Here is an 18647-nt window from a genome sequence, read left to right as displayed (position 1 = left end):
AATTCTATTTTTATTCTTCTATGTATAATTTATTTTTAAATTTCAACTCTAAATTCAAGAATGATCCATATTCCATACATCATAAGTAAGTACTTGTGTGTATATCTTTTTTAATTAAGAAAATTCTAAGACAAGTGACACAAAGTTCAAAACTCGATTTTTATTACATTTTTGTGTACCGGAGAGTTTAATACCATGATGTGCTCCTACCACTGGATCAAAGTCATGTATGCTTTTTTTTATATCTCATTATTATATAAATTTTATGAAAGAAGTTTAAGTATCTTTTAATATATTTTGGTTTTAGGCTACTAGTTCCGTTAAAAGCATTGTCCCGTGAATATTATGTTCAATCAGCTTTATTCACATTTGGTAATTGGATGACACATTCACAATATTCTTTGTCATGGTTGTCTTAATTTAGACTATATAAAATTTGACGAACGTTACGGATGGATAGGTGAGTAAAAAGGGAGGCTAGTAAAGCCTTGATTTAGGCACTCGAAATTTTGAGGTCCCACAAAATTTATAGTGGATTTTATAATTTTATTTAAATTTAGACAATATTAAAGTTTACAGAAAAAATTAAAAAGTACAAAAATCCTGTAAAAAGAAAGAAAACAAGAAAGAGTGTTTGCTCTTAAACAATAAAATATTTTAGAGTATTTGAATTAAACCACTTGAATCTTCATATTAGTAAATACAGTGTTTTACAATAATATCAAAGGTAATATATTTTAAATACACGTCTAGCATCTTAGTTATTTAAATTAACCTCTATAATATAAATAACAATATTATGTAAAGTTAAAGGCTTTATGTTATTTAAAAATATTATATGTGAATTCCAATTAAAGAAAAGTATAAGACCTCTTATTAAACTTTGCTTTAGGTCATTGATTTTATAAAAGTCGCCTTAGAAACGGAGAAGAGCTTATGTGGATGGGCAACTCTTGAAAGGTCGATATTAGGGTTTAGGATAGACTTCCTTAGGTGCGCTCTCGGCTGCATCGCCGCACAGTCGGATGCATAGAATGGACAATTCTCACTAAATTAGCCGTAATTTTGTGTATAAAATTTCAAATGGCGAATGATTTGAACCTTTAAAAACTAGACTCAAAGATCTTTAATTTAATTTCTAAACACAGTACAATAGATTATATAGAGAGAGTTATGATAGTTTGAAGTTAAGTCATGTGCAACTTTGAGCGTCTTTTTTCTTTTAACAATTTCAACTTGTTCCAAATTCCTTCCCCCGACTTCTAAACATCATTATAACCCTCCAAATTATGTCAACACAATTTCACATACCTAAACAAATTTATTTGATAACCTTAACTATTATTAGCATGCAAATGATATGTTTAGTGCTTAATGACTTTCCAATGAAGTCTTAACTATTTAAAAATATGTGGTATGCCACATTCTCCTCCACTTAAAGATCACGTTTTCTTTGTTTCTAGGCCTACCTAGAAATTTTAGCCAGTTAGCAAGCCACAAGAATACAATACACCAAGTCCCACACGATTCTACGCATCATTGCTATTTCATAAATTTTGCCTTGGGCCTTATACGCCTTAATACAACTAAATAGCCACGTTCGTCGCTAACCACAACTCAAATGATATTAGCATAGGCATCATAGGCAACAAAAGAATCAACCCTCACACAAACACAAACACAAAAATTCTAGAATTTTCCCGAAAATCTAATTTTCAAAAATTACTATAAAAATGAATAAAAACAGGAAATTACAAGAATACATAGTTTAATGTTAATACTATATATAAATTTTTTAGTTATTATAAGAAAAATATTAGGGAAAATAGCTAAATTTGAAGATTTTTCCTCATTGTTCAATGTGGACAAACGACTCCCTTTTTCGAAATGCAAGCAAGATTCGTGTTCTACGCCTCGAATATACCTTGAATCTTGTATTTTTTCGTTAAAAAAAATTGATTAAATTTACGTGGTGGGACCTTGGATCCGCCGCTAATGGCAGAATTTTTTTTTTTTTTTGGGGGGGGGGGGAGCGTTGTTTCTGTTATGTGGGGGAAGAAAGTGGATTTTAAAATGGGGACCTATGGCACATGATATACATGCGCTATACCTCTTTAGGCCTGATAATACCCGTTAGCTTGATTCATCAGACCAAAATGGTATACCACATGCATACCATGCGCTATAGATACTTTTCTTTACATGAGTTTGGTTCTTGAAGCCCAATTTTACGTTGGTTTCGGACTCCAAATATTCAGCAATTGATTCGGAAGTGTTTGCACATGTGTTTTGATGTGGATACTCTGCACAGTTGATCCCAATTCTAAGACACAATGAGATATTGTAAAACGTGTTATGGCATGAGCTCCAGCTCCTCCATCATGGGCTGCTTTCCATCATCGACCCATGACCCCTTGGACGTGCCCCGTGGCGTCCCGGCAAGCCTCCCAACGCCTAGCGCCACGGTCGGCCCCGTGGTCTCGGCAGCGCCAAGTGACAAGTGAGCATGCGCCTCTGTCGCCCCACCGATAATCAATGCCAGCGCCCAGCGGCTGGCCAATGCCATCAGTGTCGCGCGCACCGACAATGCCGCGCGCACAAATCATCATGTTGCCATCAACGCCGCACACCCAGACTGTGCCCTGCGCGCAGACCCAATGCCAAGCACCAGCGCCCAGCCGCTGGCAGATCCAAATAGTGCCGCACGCGCCCACAGCAATGCGCGCGCAGACCCTGCTGCTCAAGACAAAGTTGCTGCCATCGGACTTGCTTCCATAGAAGACTAAGTCATTTTCATTGTAATTATAGAGTAGTTTTACTTCATTCATTTTCAGTGTGCTTCAACAGCTTTCTTAGGTCAACTCATGTAACTTTGGTTTATTTTTTTAAGCATTATTAAGGGGGACCAAAGCATTCAAACATTCAAGCATTCAAACAATTCTCTGTACTGGTGTCTCCCCCCCTTCCTCCCCCGACACCGCATAGCATCTTGTAATAGCTTTCATCATCATCATCAATACAATCATCAGCTTTCATCATCAGTTGTTCATTTTCCGCTGCTCAATTGAACACGACATTGGTTTTCCCGTACGGCACTCACAATCTAGTCTAGCGTACGGCGAGGACCTCAGTTGGCGCATAGCAACCGCACTGACATCGGTTGCTTAGCCTTACGTCGCCCTTCCGAAGAACATCAGGAAGGCGCCGCGTAACAGTTGGTATCAAAGCCTAGGCTCGACATCGGATGAGGGAACTCATTGGCATCATCATCACCATTTCTGACCATGGTGAATCATGGGGATCGACTCACGTCCCTAGAAGAGACGGTTGACGCATTACGGCCCATCGTGGATACGTTGCCTGGTCTAAAAACCAGCCTAGTGCAAAGGTTGGACGACCTGGACCGCAAAATGCGGCAGGCCGAAAATGACATTGCAAACATCAGTCAAGACTCTGAGGAAGACCGGGAAACGGCTGCCGTCGAGGCAACCAACATTCATGGCAAATTCGAGGACCTCCAACAGGAGCGTGCCGAGGATTTAGCCCATCGGGAACTAGAGGCAGACAGACTGACAGTCATGCAGCAAACCATAGACAACTTGACAGGCCAGCTCAATGTTGTCAATGCTGCACTACAAAGCCTGCTCAAAGGGGGCGAAAATCACATCAGGGGTGCCATGAACATTGGCCCCATTCCACAAAAGCTCAAAATTCCGGAGCCCAAGCCATACAACGGAGCCCGGGATGCTAAAGAAGTGGAAAACTTCATCTTTGACATCGAACAATACTTCGATGCCGTTGGACATTTGGAAGAATCCAAAAAGGTAGCAACTGCTGCCATGTATCTTCAAGGCGATGCAAAACTCTGGTGGCGAGTCAAATACGAAGCCATCAGGGCCGGTGAAGATACTCTCCAGACATGGGCAGAACTGAAGGCCGCCATACGCCTGCAGTTCTTCCCCGAAAATGTGGAATACAATGCACGAAGAAAGTTGCGTGAACTCCGCCACACCAGGTCGGTGCGGGACTACGTGCGTGAATTTTCCGCACTCATGCTAAACATACGGGATATGGGGGACAAAGACAAACTGTTCGCATTCATAGAAGGTTTGAAACCTCATGCTCGTATGGAACTGCAAAGACAGCGGGTAGATACCCTACCCAAGGCCATTCAAGCTGTTGAGTGCCTTGGGGATTATCAGTTGGAAACTCAGAAGGATAGGCCCCAGCCGCCTGTCCGAGGGGGATACAACGGGAGCCAACCTAGCAACGGTGGCCCCAACAGAAACGGAGGAGATCGAGGTGCATCCAAATCCAAGACTCCTACCTCAAGCAATAACACTACTGCATCAGTCAACAACCATCAGGGGAGAAACCCCCCATCAGAATGCCGTCATTGCGACGGGGAACATTGGAACAATCAATGCCCCAACATACAAGTCAATGCTCAACAAACTATTGACAATGACGATACAGACACCGACGACCCATACGGCACCGATCAAGTAGGTGCCTTCAACGCATTTGTCGGCTCCATTCATGATACCTTGGCGGGAACCAGTACTGGCAACCCCAAGAAGAAGGCATTCCCAATCGACAAGAAAGGGAAAGGAAAGGCGGACGAAAGGCCTCCCACATCACAAAAGAGGACCTTAATGTTCGTTGACATGAAAGTAAATGGCAGACCTATTCGGGCATTGATAGACACGGGTGCTAGCCACAACTACGTGGCCTCAACTCAGGTGCAACGCCTCGGTCTAGCAGTGCAAAAATGCAAGGGTCGTGTCAAGGCTATCAACTCTCCATCTCAGTAAGTGAGTGGAATAGCCAAAGAAGCGCCAATCCAGCTTGGCCCATATAAGGGAATATTCGACCTACGCATAGCTATCATCGATGACTTCGAACTGATAGTGGGATTGGAATTCCTCAGGCAGACCAACACCATCCCGGTACCATATGCCAACATGCTCCTAATGATGGGAGACAAAGGGGCCAAACCCCACACCATACCATGCATATCCAAGAAGATGGCCGCTGGAAACATCACGGCCATGCAGTTTAAGGAGGGAACCAACAGACCTAAACCCACAGTTCCGGCTGCCCTCAACATCATCAAACAGGCATCACATCATCGGGGCCCAACAGCTCATGGCGCCCCTCATTGTGTGAAGACTGGCCAAGCATTCCCAAAGGCCAAGTCGGATCACCCAGCAAAAGCGGGACTCTTGGAGCCGCTACCAGTCCCACAGAGACCTTGGGAAAGCATTTCCCTGAATTTCATCACAGGGTTACCCAAGGTCGGAAATCATGCAACCATCATGGTGGTAGTAGACTTGTTTTCCAAATATGCTACCTTCATCGCAGCCCCAGTCGGCAGAAGCAACAGCTCGACTCTTCTTCTCCCATGTTGTCAAACATTGGGGTATACCCAACAACATCATCAGTGACTGCGACCCACGCTTCACTAGCAAGTTTTGGACCCAACTCTTCAGTTGCCTCGGATCCAAATTGAGTTACAACTCAAACCATCATCATCAGCAGCAAACACATGATCAAACAGACCGGTTCAATGACATGCTGGAGGAATATCTCCGCCAATTTGCTACCGGGCCACAAACTCATTGGGTGAAGCTTCTGGATGCTGCTCAGCTGTGTTTCAATTCCCAAAAGTGCGCCCATACAAACAAAAGCGCTTTTGAAATTGTTACCGGACAGCAACCGCTTCTCCCACATAATGTGAATGCACCAACCATACCATCATCTCATCGAGCTGCCAGTTTCTCCACAGAATGGGAACATACTTTGAAGATAGTGCGGAGCTATCTTGTCAGGGCCCAAGACAGGGCAACGAGGCATGCCGAACGAAACCTTCACTTTGCCCAACATCAAGCAGGGGACAAAGTGATGGTAAGAACCCCGAGGCGGAACTTATTTGCAAAGAGGACCCAAGATCCTCGCCTATTGCCAAACCTCATCGGGCCTTTCTCCATTGAAAGGCGCATCGGGAAATCCTCATACCAGCTGAACACACCATCCTGGTGGAAAATCCATCCAGTCTTCCATGTCATCCGCCTCGAGCCAGTTCAGAAATGCATGGAAGATCACTCAGAAAGACATCTCACAGCACCGAGGGGAACAGACCTCCCAGCCGTCAAGAGCCTGACCAATCATCATCATCCTGCAGGTAAGGCTCCGAGGACGTCGCCAACTCAGGTGGGGGAGAATGTCATGGGCTGCTTTCCATCATCGACCCATGACCCCTTGGACGCGCCCCGTGGCATCCCGGCAAGCCTCCCAACGCCTAGCGCCACGGTCGGCCCCGTGGTCTCGGCAGCGCCAAGTGACAAGCGAGCATGCGCCTCTGTCGCCCCACCGATAATCAATGCCAGCGCCCAGCGGCTGGCCAATGCCATCAGTGTCGCGCGTACCGACAATGCCGCGCGCACAAATCATCATGTTGCCATCAGCGCCGCACACCCAGACTATGCCCTGCGCGCAGACCCAATGCCAAGCACCAGCGCCCAGCCGCTGGCAGATCCAAATAGTGTCGCGCGCGCCCACAGCAATGCGCGCGCAGACCCTGCTGCTCAAGACAAAGTTGCTGCCATCGGACTTGCTTCCATAGAAGACTAAGTCCTTTTCATTGTAATTATAGAGTAGTTTTACTTCATTCATTTTCAGTGTGCTTCAACAGCTTTCTTAGGTCAACTCATGTAACTTTGGTTTTTTTTTTTTAAGCATTATTAAGGGGGACCAAAGCATTCAAGCATTCAAACAATTCTCTGTGCTGGTGTCTCTCCCCCCCGACACCGCATAGCATCTTGTAATAGCTTTCATCATCATTATCAATACAATCATCAGCTTTCATCATCAGTTGCTCATTTTCCGCTGCTCAATTGAACACGACATTGGTTTTCCCGTACGGCACTCACAATCTAGTCTAGCGTACGGCGAGGACCTCAGTTGGCGCATAGCAACCGCACTGACATCGGTTGCTTAGCCTTACGTCGCCCTTCCGAAGAACATCAGGAAGGCGCCACGTAACAGTTTTGATGTGGATACTCTGCACAGTTGATCCCAATTCTAAGAAACAATGAGATATTGTAAAACGTGTTATGGCATGAGCTCCAGCTCCTCCATCATTCCGACATCTCTGCTAACTGATTTTACATCTCTGAATATATTTATTTGATCGTTGTTGGACCACGAATTTCTCTAAATTGGAAATGAAACCCATTTCCTCCATGTTTTCACGTTTCATTTCACCTACAGTTAAAGCATCATCTAACTGGTCAAAGGCGCTTCATTTAGTTGAGCGATGAAAATTTTAAGTGTCAAAGCAAACAATAAAGAAGTGTTGCAAACTCAGAAAAGATAGACAGGAATTATTCTGAATAAATTAAAGCCAAACAGTAACGAGTAACAAAGAAGATGTGTTACAAGAGCATGAAGACAGAGCAGTTACTATTTTTGTCATGCAAAGAGCAATTACTTGGCAAATAGTACAGAATGAAACACCAGCAGATTATCGCACACTATGCATAGTAGATGCAGTCAGCAATGGTCCACAGCCAGTACTTCCTGCTACCTGAAGGTACTTTAACGCCCCTTGTCAAAAGCAATACGAGTTCTGCTAGATGTTTCATAGCCATCTCGTGTGGTACCAGCACTAGCCTTCATAGTTCCTCCACTACCAACACTCGCCATTGCTTTCTTACCCTTCTTAACCTCTGTCAAGAACTGATCCAAACCAAATGGATCAGCTTCCTCAACCTCCTCCTCGAATTGTACAGGTCCATCTCTTGGAGCAGCTCTCTCCGATGTTCCTGCAAATGCCTTGTCAGGTTTAAAGCGTTCTGTTTTCATTATCTTCTCCAGCTGCTCATCTGCACCTCCGTACATTTCAGAATCAGCATCCTTCTTCGGTCTGTATAGAGTAGAAAGTGTAGGCTGAGCAGTAAACAGGCCCTTATCATAGACGTTGTAAGCGTCATCAGTGGCAAATCCAGAATCCATCCCTTTCTCTTGGTTGAATAATCTCTGATCGTACATAACCTCCCCTCTTGATGTGCCAGTAGAGGCCATCCCCAGAGCCACTTTTTCACTGACATCACGGTCTCTGTCTCTGGTAATCTTGCTCTTCTTACCCATTGCAGCATCTTTGGCCTCCAACCTTCTCTCCCTCTCCCTCTCTCGACGCCGCTCCTCCCGTATCTTCTCCCTCCGTAATCGCTCCTCCCTATCTTCCCTTGACTCTTTAGGAAAATCTCTTGCACGCTCATAATCCACACTCATATCATCATCATTCATGGTTCCCCTCTCAGCTGCTGGAGGTGCCACACCAGTTCTCTCAGATCTTGCCTTGCGGGCCAACTCACGAAGTTCCATCTCCTTCTTTTCCTTCTCTTTCATCATCATCTCTTTCTGGACTTTTGACCTCATTGCAACGGCTTCTCTGGCCTTCTGCTCTGCTACATATAGAGCCTCTGATAGTTTTGCAAAGTTGTCATTGATCTGCACCTCCTGAAGTCCCCTACCATCAGCAGCCAGACGCTTATCAAGAGGAATTGTATAACCTTTGGGGTTCTTCCAGTTTGATATACACGGAGGTATCTTCCAATCCTGCTGGTCCTTCACTGTAACAGGACGAGGTGGAGAATGCATTACTGGCACAGGTGGAGAACCAGAGGCCTTTGGAACCCTTTTGTGTTTGAATTTTGGTGGCTCCATAGGGTCCACAGGCATCTCCACCATCCTAATAATCCTCTCTTTTGCACCTGAGTTAAATGCTGCCGACTGCTGGGAGGGCTTGTACTTAATAAACTTGGAGTCTTGAGATTGCGTAGGAACATTTTTGGGCTGTGCAGCACTCAACCGAACATTTACAATCTTCTCAAGAGCAGCCTTGGTCTCCTGGGTGGTCTCCTCAATTATTTTCTGCTTCTCTTCCACATCCATGTCTTCGTCATCCTCATCCTTCACAAACTTCGGGATAAGATCCTTATGCTGAGAATAAACAATTTTTTTTGAATTTTCATTCTGCCTCACAATCGCATCATACCTCACATCACCATGCTCATCCACCGTAACAGGCAAGGTCTTCCCCCCAGGTTTCCAATCCTTCTTTCTGCCCATATCCAGTGGATACTGAGCATAGTGAATTTCGGGGAATGCACCTCCATCCCCAAAATCCTCGAGCTTAGATGGCCTAAAGCCAGCTCTTTTCAGATAAGGAGGAACAGGATTTGCCTTGATGACTGCTGTCTTCTCTGCCTCACTTGCAGTATATCTGTTCTTGAACCACGGGTCATTTGTATGATCATAGTGTGTACTGCTAGTAGATTTTGCTGGTGGAAGCAGGTCCTTTAGAGCTGCCATGTTCAAACGTCCAGACTTGAAACGCCTAGACTGCTTTACACAGAGAAACAGAACAACTATCATTAAAAAGGTCAATGGATAAAACCAACTACAAAACTACCAAAGATATATAAGATCAACAAAGAATCAAAATCAACTAAAACAAGAAGATAGAGGGAAGAGATTTCATCAATATCAAAAGAGTTATTCGAGTCATGACTTGAGTCTGAATACCATGGATCCTAGCTAATTCATTCTTCATTTGGCCCCGAAAATACTTCCTAGAAAGAGTACTGGTGGTTTTTATAAAAAAGGAGGATGAAAAAGAATTTATAAAGTTGTAAAAGTTTATTTTGCAAAGCATCAATAAGATCAAGATAGGTAAAATAGATGTCTTCCAGAGTCAGAAAAGAGATATGGGATTTGCGACTTGAACAATCACAAGATACCCAAAAATGATTAAGCAAAATATAGATTGCAGAAGAATCACTTGATCAATTCCAGAAAGTAATAAAAAAACAGCTAAATGAAAGTTAAAAATCTAATTATCAAAAGCAAAAAAACAAAAAGATTAGAAAAGAAAACAAAAAATGTAAAGGGACTTCACTCTTTTTTCACCTGGAAATGAGCCACTCCTGGATAATCGGACAATGAGAAAATTTATTTACTCATTGCAGAGGCAAAAAAAATACATGTTAAATATAAAGAAGGATTTTGACTCAAATAAAAATGTGCCTTTATATGATAATTCAGAAAATTAACATTTTATTAGTTACCACATTATGTTAATTGATGGGTCGCAAGGTGCCCATTCAACTGATACATGCATCCTTTTGTTTCGTTAGCATCATTCATTCATCACTTTAGTTACATGTAAATCACAAGATTGATCACATTTCAGGGGCATATGCAGTACATTAAATGATTTATTATGGTGCCTTAAGAATGATAGAAAATGATAGAGAAGAAATTCCATGACCTTTCTTGATTATCTACTATATTTGCTCAATAATTTCAAATGCAGAAATTCAAATTTCTAAAAGCTTAAAGGCAATAATAGCTTTTTTTCCCACCCTTTGAGTACACTTGCTATAATACTAACCAATTATTTTTTATTTCTTAACAATACATGAACGAATTAGATTCATATCTTCATATAACCGTGATGCTATTGTCAGGAAATACACATTGCTTTTTCTTTGGTTTTTTGTTTTGGGAGCCACATCAATACCATCAGTTATATTAAACAACTCTTATAGCTTAAATAGTACTCATCTCATAAATCTCAGTGTTGTCAAAGGGTCATTTAAGGCGCGCTTAAGCCTTGAAACTCAGAAAAGCTCAGGGAGGGTGCTTCGACACGCTTAAGTTGCACTTCAGTCTAAGGCAAGGCACTAAGACATGCACCTCATTGCCCATGAGTTTTGTCGTAAATCAAGCAGCACTAAACAACAAACATAATCGGAAAATAAAATAAGTGTATTAGCTGTAAAGGAAAATATTTTGAATGAATTTGTTACTTTGTTCTATATATATTTCCCCTTCATTGCGCCTTTTTTTTTTACTAAAGCCCACACTTTAAGTGCGCTTTGCGCTTAAAGCCCCAACAGACCTAGAGCATTTTTTAGAGCTTTTTGCCTTTGACAACACTGATAAATCTAAAATCAATGTTCTTGTAGCAAAAAGGATACACTGATATAATGTCAAAATGACTTGATTGCAGTTAAAATGACTGGACTTCATAAGAAAAGAAAATTCCAACTTCCAAATTCGGACAAAATTCCAAAAGAATATAGGTAACTTCAATTACTCATTCCAACTGCAGAAACCCTACACATGCAAAAAAAGGTTGAGCATTCCCAAGTAAGAAAATATTACAACAATTTCAAGCCATATGAATATCTTAATCTCATAGAAGCACAGTATTCTTATATTTCAAAACCTAGAAGGTGCAAGAAAGATGTCAAAAAACTCTTAGTGTCAGATAGGACTTTATCTTCTTGCCACTACTCTGAAAGCCTGATATGCAGCTCTCAATATCATTCCGAGATAAGTTAGGGGTAGGCGTATAGATCAGCACTAATCCTCTCTTTTTTATGATAGTGGTGTTCAAGTTAGCTTGTGTGCACCTTAATTATTCCATCGGGTACATGTCACCTCCTACCAGCACATGTAGGACACGTACTGAATAACTGAATCCACTTAAAACACTAGTCCTAATTTGGACTGAACCTTGTCCAGGAACCAATTTCTTTATATTTTAGTATAGCTGAGTCTCAGTAAAACGTTTTAAGGACCACCCTCTAAACCGTCAGGCTTTCCAATAGCCATAAATCTATAATTTGTCCTACTTCCTACGAGCCCTAACAGCTTGTTTGGATGGTTGTTACACATAGTTTTATATTGTATTGTATTGTATCGTTTAATAAACACAACGTTTGGATAGATTGTATTGTTTGTTGTTGTTAAATAACATTTTGTTGTTTGGTTTGACTGTATCGCACTGTACTGTAACTTGATAAGTTTACTAAAATACCCTCAATTATTTAAATATTAAATTTATCAAGAATTACGCATAAAAATAATTTTAGAAAACCCTTTTCTCTACTAATTTATCACCAAATATGTCTTGTAAATAGACTGAACAATTAAATTCATGCAAATTCTAACAAAATTAGCAATTTTAAGTTGGAGTTGGATGTCACATAAGTTCTGGAAAAAAAAGGAAAGAAGAAACAATAGGTTATAGGCGGGAGATTTGGAGTTAAAATTTAAAAAAAAAAAGAAAAAAAAGCAAAGGGTAAAATAGAATAATGGAGTAATAAGTTATGGTATAATTGGAAAGAAAAATAGGAAACAATCTCACTTCACCACATGTATTGTTTAAAAAAATGAAACTTTTCATTGTTACGGAATAATAGATTTAAAAATATAATACAATCAATTTTAATAAAACAATCAAAACAAATATTATTTTTGGATAGCAATACAATACAATGATTAACAACCATCCAAACAAGCTGTAAGCCCAAAACCCTTACTCGATCCATCTTGATTTTGGATCGAAAAAAAAACAGTAGAATCTAAGAATATTTAAAAAAATCAAAGAGAAAGGGGCAGAAAGAGAGAGCCAGAGAGCATCAGCGGACTTACAACAGAAAATTTTGAATCTTTCTGTCCTTTTTTTTTCTTCCTTCAGCAAGAAAAATAATGCAGCGCAGAGATCACACGTGAGATCGCAATAAGAGCAACAGCCTCAGATTAACGTACCCGCGGAGCAGAAATAAGGAACAAAGAGGTGTATGATTGGAGGCGGCGGAATTGTTCAGAAAGCCTAGAACTGATAAAGTTTAGGTCCAGATTTAAATAAAATTACAGATAAACCAAGTTATAGAAAAAGTAGTAAAACGATATATGAAGGGCAGAATAGACTGGGGACTAACAGACGCGATGGTGAATTGGTGATCATAAATAAACACAAAAAGGGCCAAAATAAACCCTAAACTAGGAAATTAGGCGTTACAGTAAAGTTGTTGTTATGTTACACGTGTTCTTACAGAAATATAGGTAAAATTAATTACAATAAATCCTTGTAATTCGATCTTCTCCGACCTCGCACACAGCAAATACTTAGTGCATTGCGCTGCCCTATCTTCCCTTAAATCTTGGTACCAAACTACCAATTAAACCATGGTCGTCTAAATTTTGGATCATTTTTACCTTTATTTTTTAACAAGTGAATCTTAAACCCTAATTCATATCTGATTATATCAATTAGCATAATTAAAGGGTGGGTAGTTTTGGCTTTTCTGAAAATTTAATCCTCCTCTTTTAGAATATTAATTTTTTTCTTTACTCTTTTCTCCTCTCTTTATCCACCCTTACCCACTTCAGAAAGCAGATAATCGATTTTGGACGAATCCTAAATTATTTTTTCATTGTAGTTTCAATTTAGCATGTTGATTGCTTGCTCATTTAGCATTTAGTGAACACAATACTTTGAATGCTAGTAACATTGTTCACGGGGGCGGAGCTAGAGTGTGGAATGCGGGTTCGGCCGAACTCAGTAGCTTTTGTTCATACTCTATATTTGTCTTAAGAAATTCATTGAATACATATAAACTATCAATTTAGAACCCAATAACTTAAAAAGATTACAATCCCGAACTCACAAGCTTCAAATTTTAGCTCTGCCTCTGATTGTTCAGATGCATTCATGATTGTTAAGCTTGCATTATTCTTGTCTTATAAAGCTTTTCATCTTTAATAGTGTAGTAATTTTTTGAGTTCCCTGTATTCTTTAAGTACTTTGCATCGCTGAGCTACAACAACAACAACAATAATCCAGTATAATATAACTAGTGGGATCTGGAGAGTATAATGTGTACGCAGATCTTACCCTTATCCTGGGGTAGAAAGGCTGTTTCCGATAGACCATCGGCGTCCTCCCTCCAAGAACTCTCTACCTTGCTCTTCTTGGGATGACTCGAACTCATAACCTCTTGGTTGAAAGTGTAGAGTGGTCACCAGGGGCGGCCCAACCCTAAAGCAAGTGAAACACTTGCTTTAGGCCCCAAAAATCTAAGAGCCCCAAAATTATTAGTATTCTCTATATATAGTAGTATATTATTTATATAATTATCTTTTATTATTGATAAATTTATTTCTTTATTGTCATATTAATTTTTAATAACTCGATTTCTTTCTCTAATTAATATAACTAAAATAGTTTTCTGTCAATCTTATTTTACTTTTTTCCTTAATTATATTTTTCTATTCATTAATTGGTCACGTAACTATATCTAATAATCTAACTTATTATTTATTTTTCTTACATAAATTATACTCTCTCCGTCCCAATTTATATGAAAGTGTTTGACTGGACATGGATTTTATGAAATAAAGGAAGGCTTTTGAAACTTGTAGTCTTAAATAAATCATAGAAGTTTTTGGGCTAGAAATCATCTCATTAATGGTAAAAATAAAAATCGAAAGTTGAATTGTTACCAAATATAGAAAGGGACTTACTAAAAAAAAGGAGTCACTTATGTTTTCAGGGTTTTCCCATTTCAGTTGTGATGCAATCAACGTTAAATTTATTTAATTTTTTGTATTTTATAAAACTAAGTTCTTATTTTTTTTTAATTCTACATAAACACTTGTCTAATTTTTTTTAAAAACGATGTTAATTTTATATATATATATATTAAGGTCTCTTATTAAAATTTTGTTTTAGGCATCCGATGAGTTTGGGCCGCCCCCGGTGGTCACCACTATGCATCGCTAAGCTAGATACATAGAATTATTATCCTTTTGACGTCTCCTTTGCATCGGCTATATAAAGGGACAATATTAGTAAACTATCCATGTGAATTTATTTTGGTAGAATTTAAATAGTTACGACTAATTATTTTTTCTAAACGACCTCTTGAGGAAACAGTTGCGGCATCGCTTGATAACCTCAATCCTTCTATGGAAGATTGATCCATAAGAGCCAGTATATGTCGTATTTGGCGTTTGGTCAATTTGAAGAACATTTATTAGCCTCGACATGATTCTTATTGATCAGGATGTACGTGTTTCAGTTTTATTTTGATTCTTTATTGGTTCTTTCGTGTCATGAATCTCTATTTGTCTCAAGCATTATATTATCCTATTATATTTTAGTTGTGGGAAACTTTTATGCGAATTTATTGTTATTTTTTATTCCAACCAAAGATTTTGATACATGAAAGTCTCGAACCGAAAAATCGCACCAAACCGAAAAAATCAAACCAAATCGATTAAAAAATTCGACTAGGTTTGGTATTGAGTAAAAAAATCCGAACCAACAACAACTCAGTACAATCCCACTAGTGGAGTCTGGGTCTGGGGATGGTAGTGTGTACGCAGACCTTAACCTTACCCTGGGTTAGAGAGGTTGTTTCTGATAGACCCTCCAAGAACTCCCCACCTTGCTCTTGGTGTGACTCGAACTCACAACCTCTTGGTTGAAAGTGGAGGATGCTCACTACTAGAGCAACCCCAAACCGACATATAAATATTTAATTTATATATATATTTTTAAGACTTTATATTGAATTTTCTTTAAAAAATATAGAAATATTTGGGATCTTATCATGTGTTAACTTTGAAAGCGTACATTAACGAAAAATTATTGTTAGACGACTAAGAAAATAACTATCATGTGTTACTAAAAGAATTTTCCCATTAGAATATTTTAATAGATCATATGTTTGTCAATTTTTTCAATATTTACTAAACATATATTCACTTATCAAAACTATATTAACTTTAACAAAGTAAGATTGAAATAATATTCATGTAACAAAAAAATCCGAAAATTCGATAAAACCGAACCAGTCCAAATTGATATAGTTGAAAACCAAACCAACTCGGTCCATATACACACCACCTGAAACCATTCGCAAGAATAAAATTATGAGGCAGTAGGATAAGATCCAGGAATATTGTGCATACGTAATTGTGGGTTTTAAGGTGGCTCCTAATACTGAAACTTATATGCCGGTTTATGGCGAATCACATGATATATTTCTTGATATTTACTACATTAAAAAAAATGATAAAATTTTGTGAAGTCCCAAAATCCATGATTTTCAATTTATTGACGTCCTAAGTCCTAACTACTGAGACCCGAATTAGTGATAGCTGACTACTTACAGGTTTAAAAATCATTGTGCCTTATTAAAAAATTTAAATTTATTTTCTAAGTTTTTTGTTATGTTTTCTAACGTAGATGTTATAGGATGTGTGACGTTCGTTGGCTGAATATAGGTTATATGGTAACAAGAGCAAGAGAGATAAGGAGATTCTATTATCGGAGTTAGTTTATTAACTAGTATTAGCACCCGCGCGGATGCACGGACACTAATCATGTCAAATATTTGAGTTATTTAGATTATATGTAAATAATCTTAAAATTTAAATATTCTCGATAGACATAGATAAGCATTAGATATTAATTAGGCAACGCTACATGAAAAAGATTAATCATTTCTCAAATCTCCTAGTTATAATTCTATTTTTTCTTTTTGGTACAATTCTCGTCGGTGTCATTGGATCCTAAAAATAGCTAGGAAGCAAAATAATAACTCATATTTATGGCAAACACAATCAAATGTTGTGACTATGAAGGACTCTTTGGATATTACTTAACTCTTTTACTACTATTTGAACTCTTATTTGGTGTGTTGATATCTTTCTAAAAATATTTCTATTTTAAAATTTCAGTTTCTAAAATTTATTTTTCAATAATAATTAATTTTATAATAATATAAGTGAAAATATTATCCTTATTTCAAAACTCATTTTAGTCGGTTATCTAAAAATTTAAAAAATATATATTAGCAAATGAATTATTTTTCCTAGTATGACTCCATTTTCATATTTGATATTAATAATGTTAAATATCTGAGTTATTTGAATTATATGTAAATAACCTTAAAATTTAAACCTTCAAGATAATTATTGATAACCCTTAAATATTAATTAAGAAACAATACATGAAAAAAGACTAACATTTTCTCAAATCTCGTAGTGATAATTTTATTTCTGAACCATTCTCATTGGTGTCATTTGAACCTAAAAATTGCCACAAAGCGAATAATAACTCGTATTTATGGCAAAGCACAAAGGTTGACACAATATAAACAATTCTTTAGTTACGACTTGACTCTTTTACTACGACTTGAACTCTTGCATTCCATGTTGTTATCTTTCAAAAATTATTTCTATTTTGAAATTCCAATTTCTAAAACTTTATATATATTTTAATAATGATTATCTTTATAGTGATGCAAGTAAGGATAGTATCCTTAATTTAAAATTTATTTTAATTGGCTATCTAAAAATTTAAATAATTCTTTAGCCGGTGAAACTTCATTTCAGTATGACTCCATTTTGAGTTTATCTTTAGCCACATATTTTGAATTTTGAATACCCTATATATACCGATTTTTTGTTTTTTAAATCATTAAATGTTAAATTAGTTAATTGTCATTATATAACATTACATATATTGTCTTAAAATTGCCAAATAATTTTTGTCGACACCATACTTAGCTTAACCTCAATGCAAACTACGCAAATTGCATTTAAATCCAAATTCGAATATCATATATGTTTGTTAGTAATAGTAATATTTTTAAAACGACACATAATGTAATTTAAGAAAAATATTCTACGATATCCTTATCTTATAATCTATGTATTTGAGTTGAAAAAAATATTTGAAATCAATGAGATCAACTTCCAATTTGTTTTATACTCAACAAAGATGAAACAAAAGAAGAAATTCGTTGTCATCTCTTATTTCTGGTTTTTAGATTTTTCATACATTTTTTCTATATTTATTTTCTTTTATATTATTTTTTATGTCTTTCTTTCTTTTATTACAAAAAGTTAATTTATTTCACTATAAAAGGATGAGTTTTAATTGAAATTGTCTCAATAAGAATTTTATTTATATTTTTAGTCTTTGGTTGAAATTCTTTCATATTTTTTCTTTTGGCTTTATCTAATCAACCTAAATAGGTGCTCTCACAACCACTTAAATTAAAAAAAAAATTAAGGATGAGTAATTTTATATATAATTCATATATAATATGTGTATAATCGTGTGTTGCCGGTATATCATCTATGTATATTAGCTATAAAAAGCAAACAATAAATCTGACCGATATTTATGTAAATATTACATAAGATTTCGATTTCTTGATTTTATCCATGATATGACTTCTATTATAATAATTTTAAAAAATCTCTACTAAAATTCAAAAATATATTATCTTTTTATTTTTAAAATTACATTATATTTTAAAAAATAATCACATTTCGAAATAATTTGTTTACATTTTAAAAAGAAATCACGTCATACTATTTTTTTTTTTTAAATATACTTTTTCTTATCGCTATAGAAACTATCAATTAGAAAGTAATATCCCTCTTGTTGAATTCGATAAAAAAAAAAACTTTTCCATAATCTAATGATTCAAAACTAATATTCTTTAATGAAAAAAATATTATACCCTTGCATTGTTGGCTTGACGGCATCTAAATGAAGAGGTTTTAGCTTATACCCTTCAATTCCTAAAAGGTGCTAAATTGAAATTAATGATAGTAATTGTATAGCCAAAGTTTTGTTATTTGTTTGATGTCGATTTATACAAATTGACTCTTCAAACAAACATTTTTCAAAAGGGAAAAAAATAACTTTTTTTGAATATTGACTGATTTTTGTGTTGTTTCTTTCTCCATCGTGTAGGTTTACT

General features: G+C 37.4%; 2 protein-coding genes across 4 annotated transcripts; one reads left to right on the top strand and one right to left on the bottom strand.

The window, feature by feature from the left end:
- Positions 1–5574: 5574 nt before the first annotated feature.
- Positions 5575–7592, top strand: LOC138906846 (uncharacterized). The gene is made up of 2 exons (XM_070196551.1): positions 5575–6184; positions 7414–7592. The coding sequence occupies exons 1-2, from the start codon at positions 5575–5577 to the stop codon at positions 7590–7592; spliced, it is 789 nt and encodes a 262-aa protein (XP_070052652.1).
- Positions 7376–12782, bottom strand: LOC104085311 (SNW/SKI-interacting protein A-like). Of its 3 annotated transcripts, none has more exons than XM_009589310.4 (2): positions 12511–12782; positions 7376–9408 (listed from the first exon to the last, which is right to left on the bottom strand). In XM_009589310.4, the coding sequence occupies exon 2, from the start codon at positions 9376–9378 to the stop codon at positions 7600–7602; it is 1779 nt and encodes a 592-aa protein (XP_009587605.1). In that variant the 5' UTR covers positions 9379–9408; positions 12511–12782; the 3' UTR covers positions 7376–7599. The 3 variants fall into 3 exon arrangements, with proteins under 3 accessions (XP_009587605.1, XP_009587606.1, XP_070051003.1); XM_009589311.4 differs by having other exon boundaries at positions 7376–9411; positions 12511–12766; XM_070194902.1 differs by lacking the exon at positions 12511–12782 and adding an exon at positions 9976–10389.
- Between the last annotated feature and the right edge of the window lie 5865 nt (positions 12783–18647).

Source organism: Nicotiana tomentosiformis, chromosome 2 (genome assembly GCF_000390325.3).
Source record: "Nicotiana tomentosiformis chromosome 2, ASM39032v3, whole genome shotgun sequence".
In the NCBI taxonomy this organism is placed as follows: Eukaryota; Viridiplantae; Streptophyta; class Magnoliopsida; order Solanales; family Solanaceae; genus Nicotiana; species Nicotiana tomentosiformis.
Note: the sequence above shows the minus strand (reverse complement) of the source record. Positions and strands in the feature narration are given on the sequence as shown.

Coding starts and splice junctions, on each gene's coding strand:
- LOC138906846 (XM_070196551.1), top strand. CDS start 5,575: ATGCTGGAGGAATATCTCCGCCAATTTGCTACCGGGCCACAAACTCAT. Junction 6,185..7,413: donor CAATCATCATCATCCTGCAG/GTAAGGCTCCGA, acceptor AAAGCCAAACAG/TAACGAGTAACAAAGAAGAT.
- LOC104085311 (XM_009589310.4), bottom strand. CDS start 9,378: ATGGCAGCTCTAAAGGACCTGCTTCCACCAGCAAAATCTACTAGCAGT.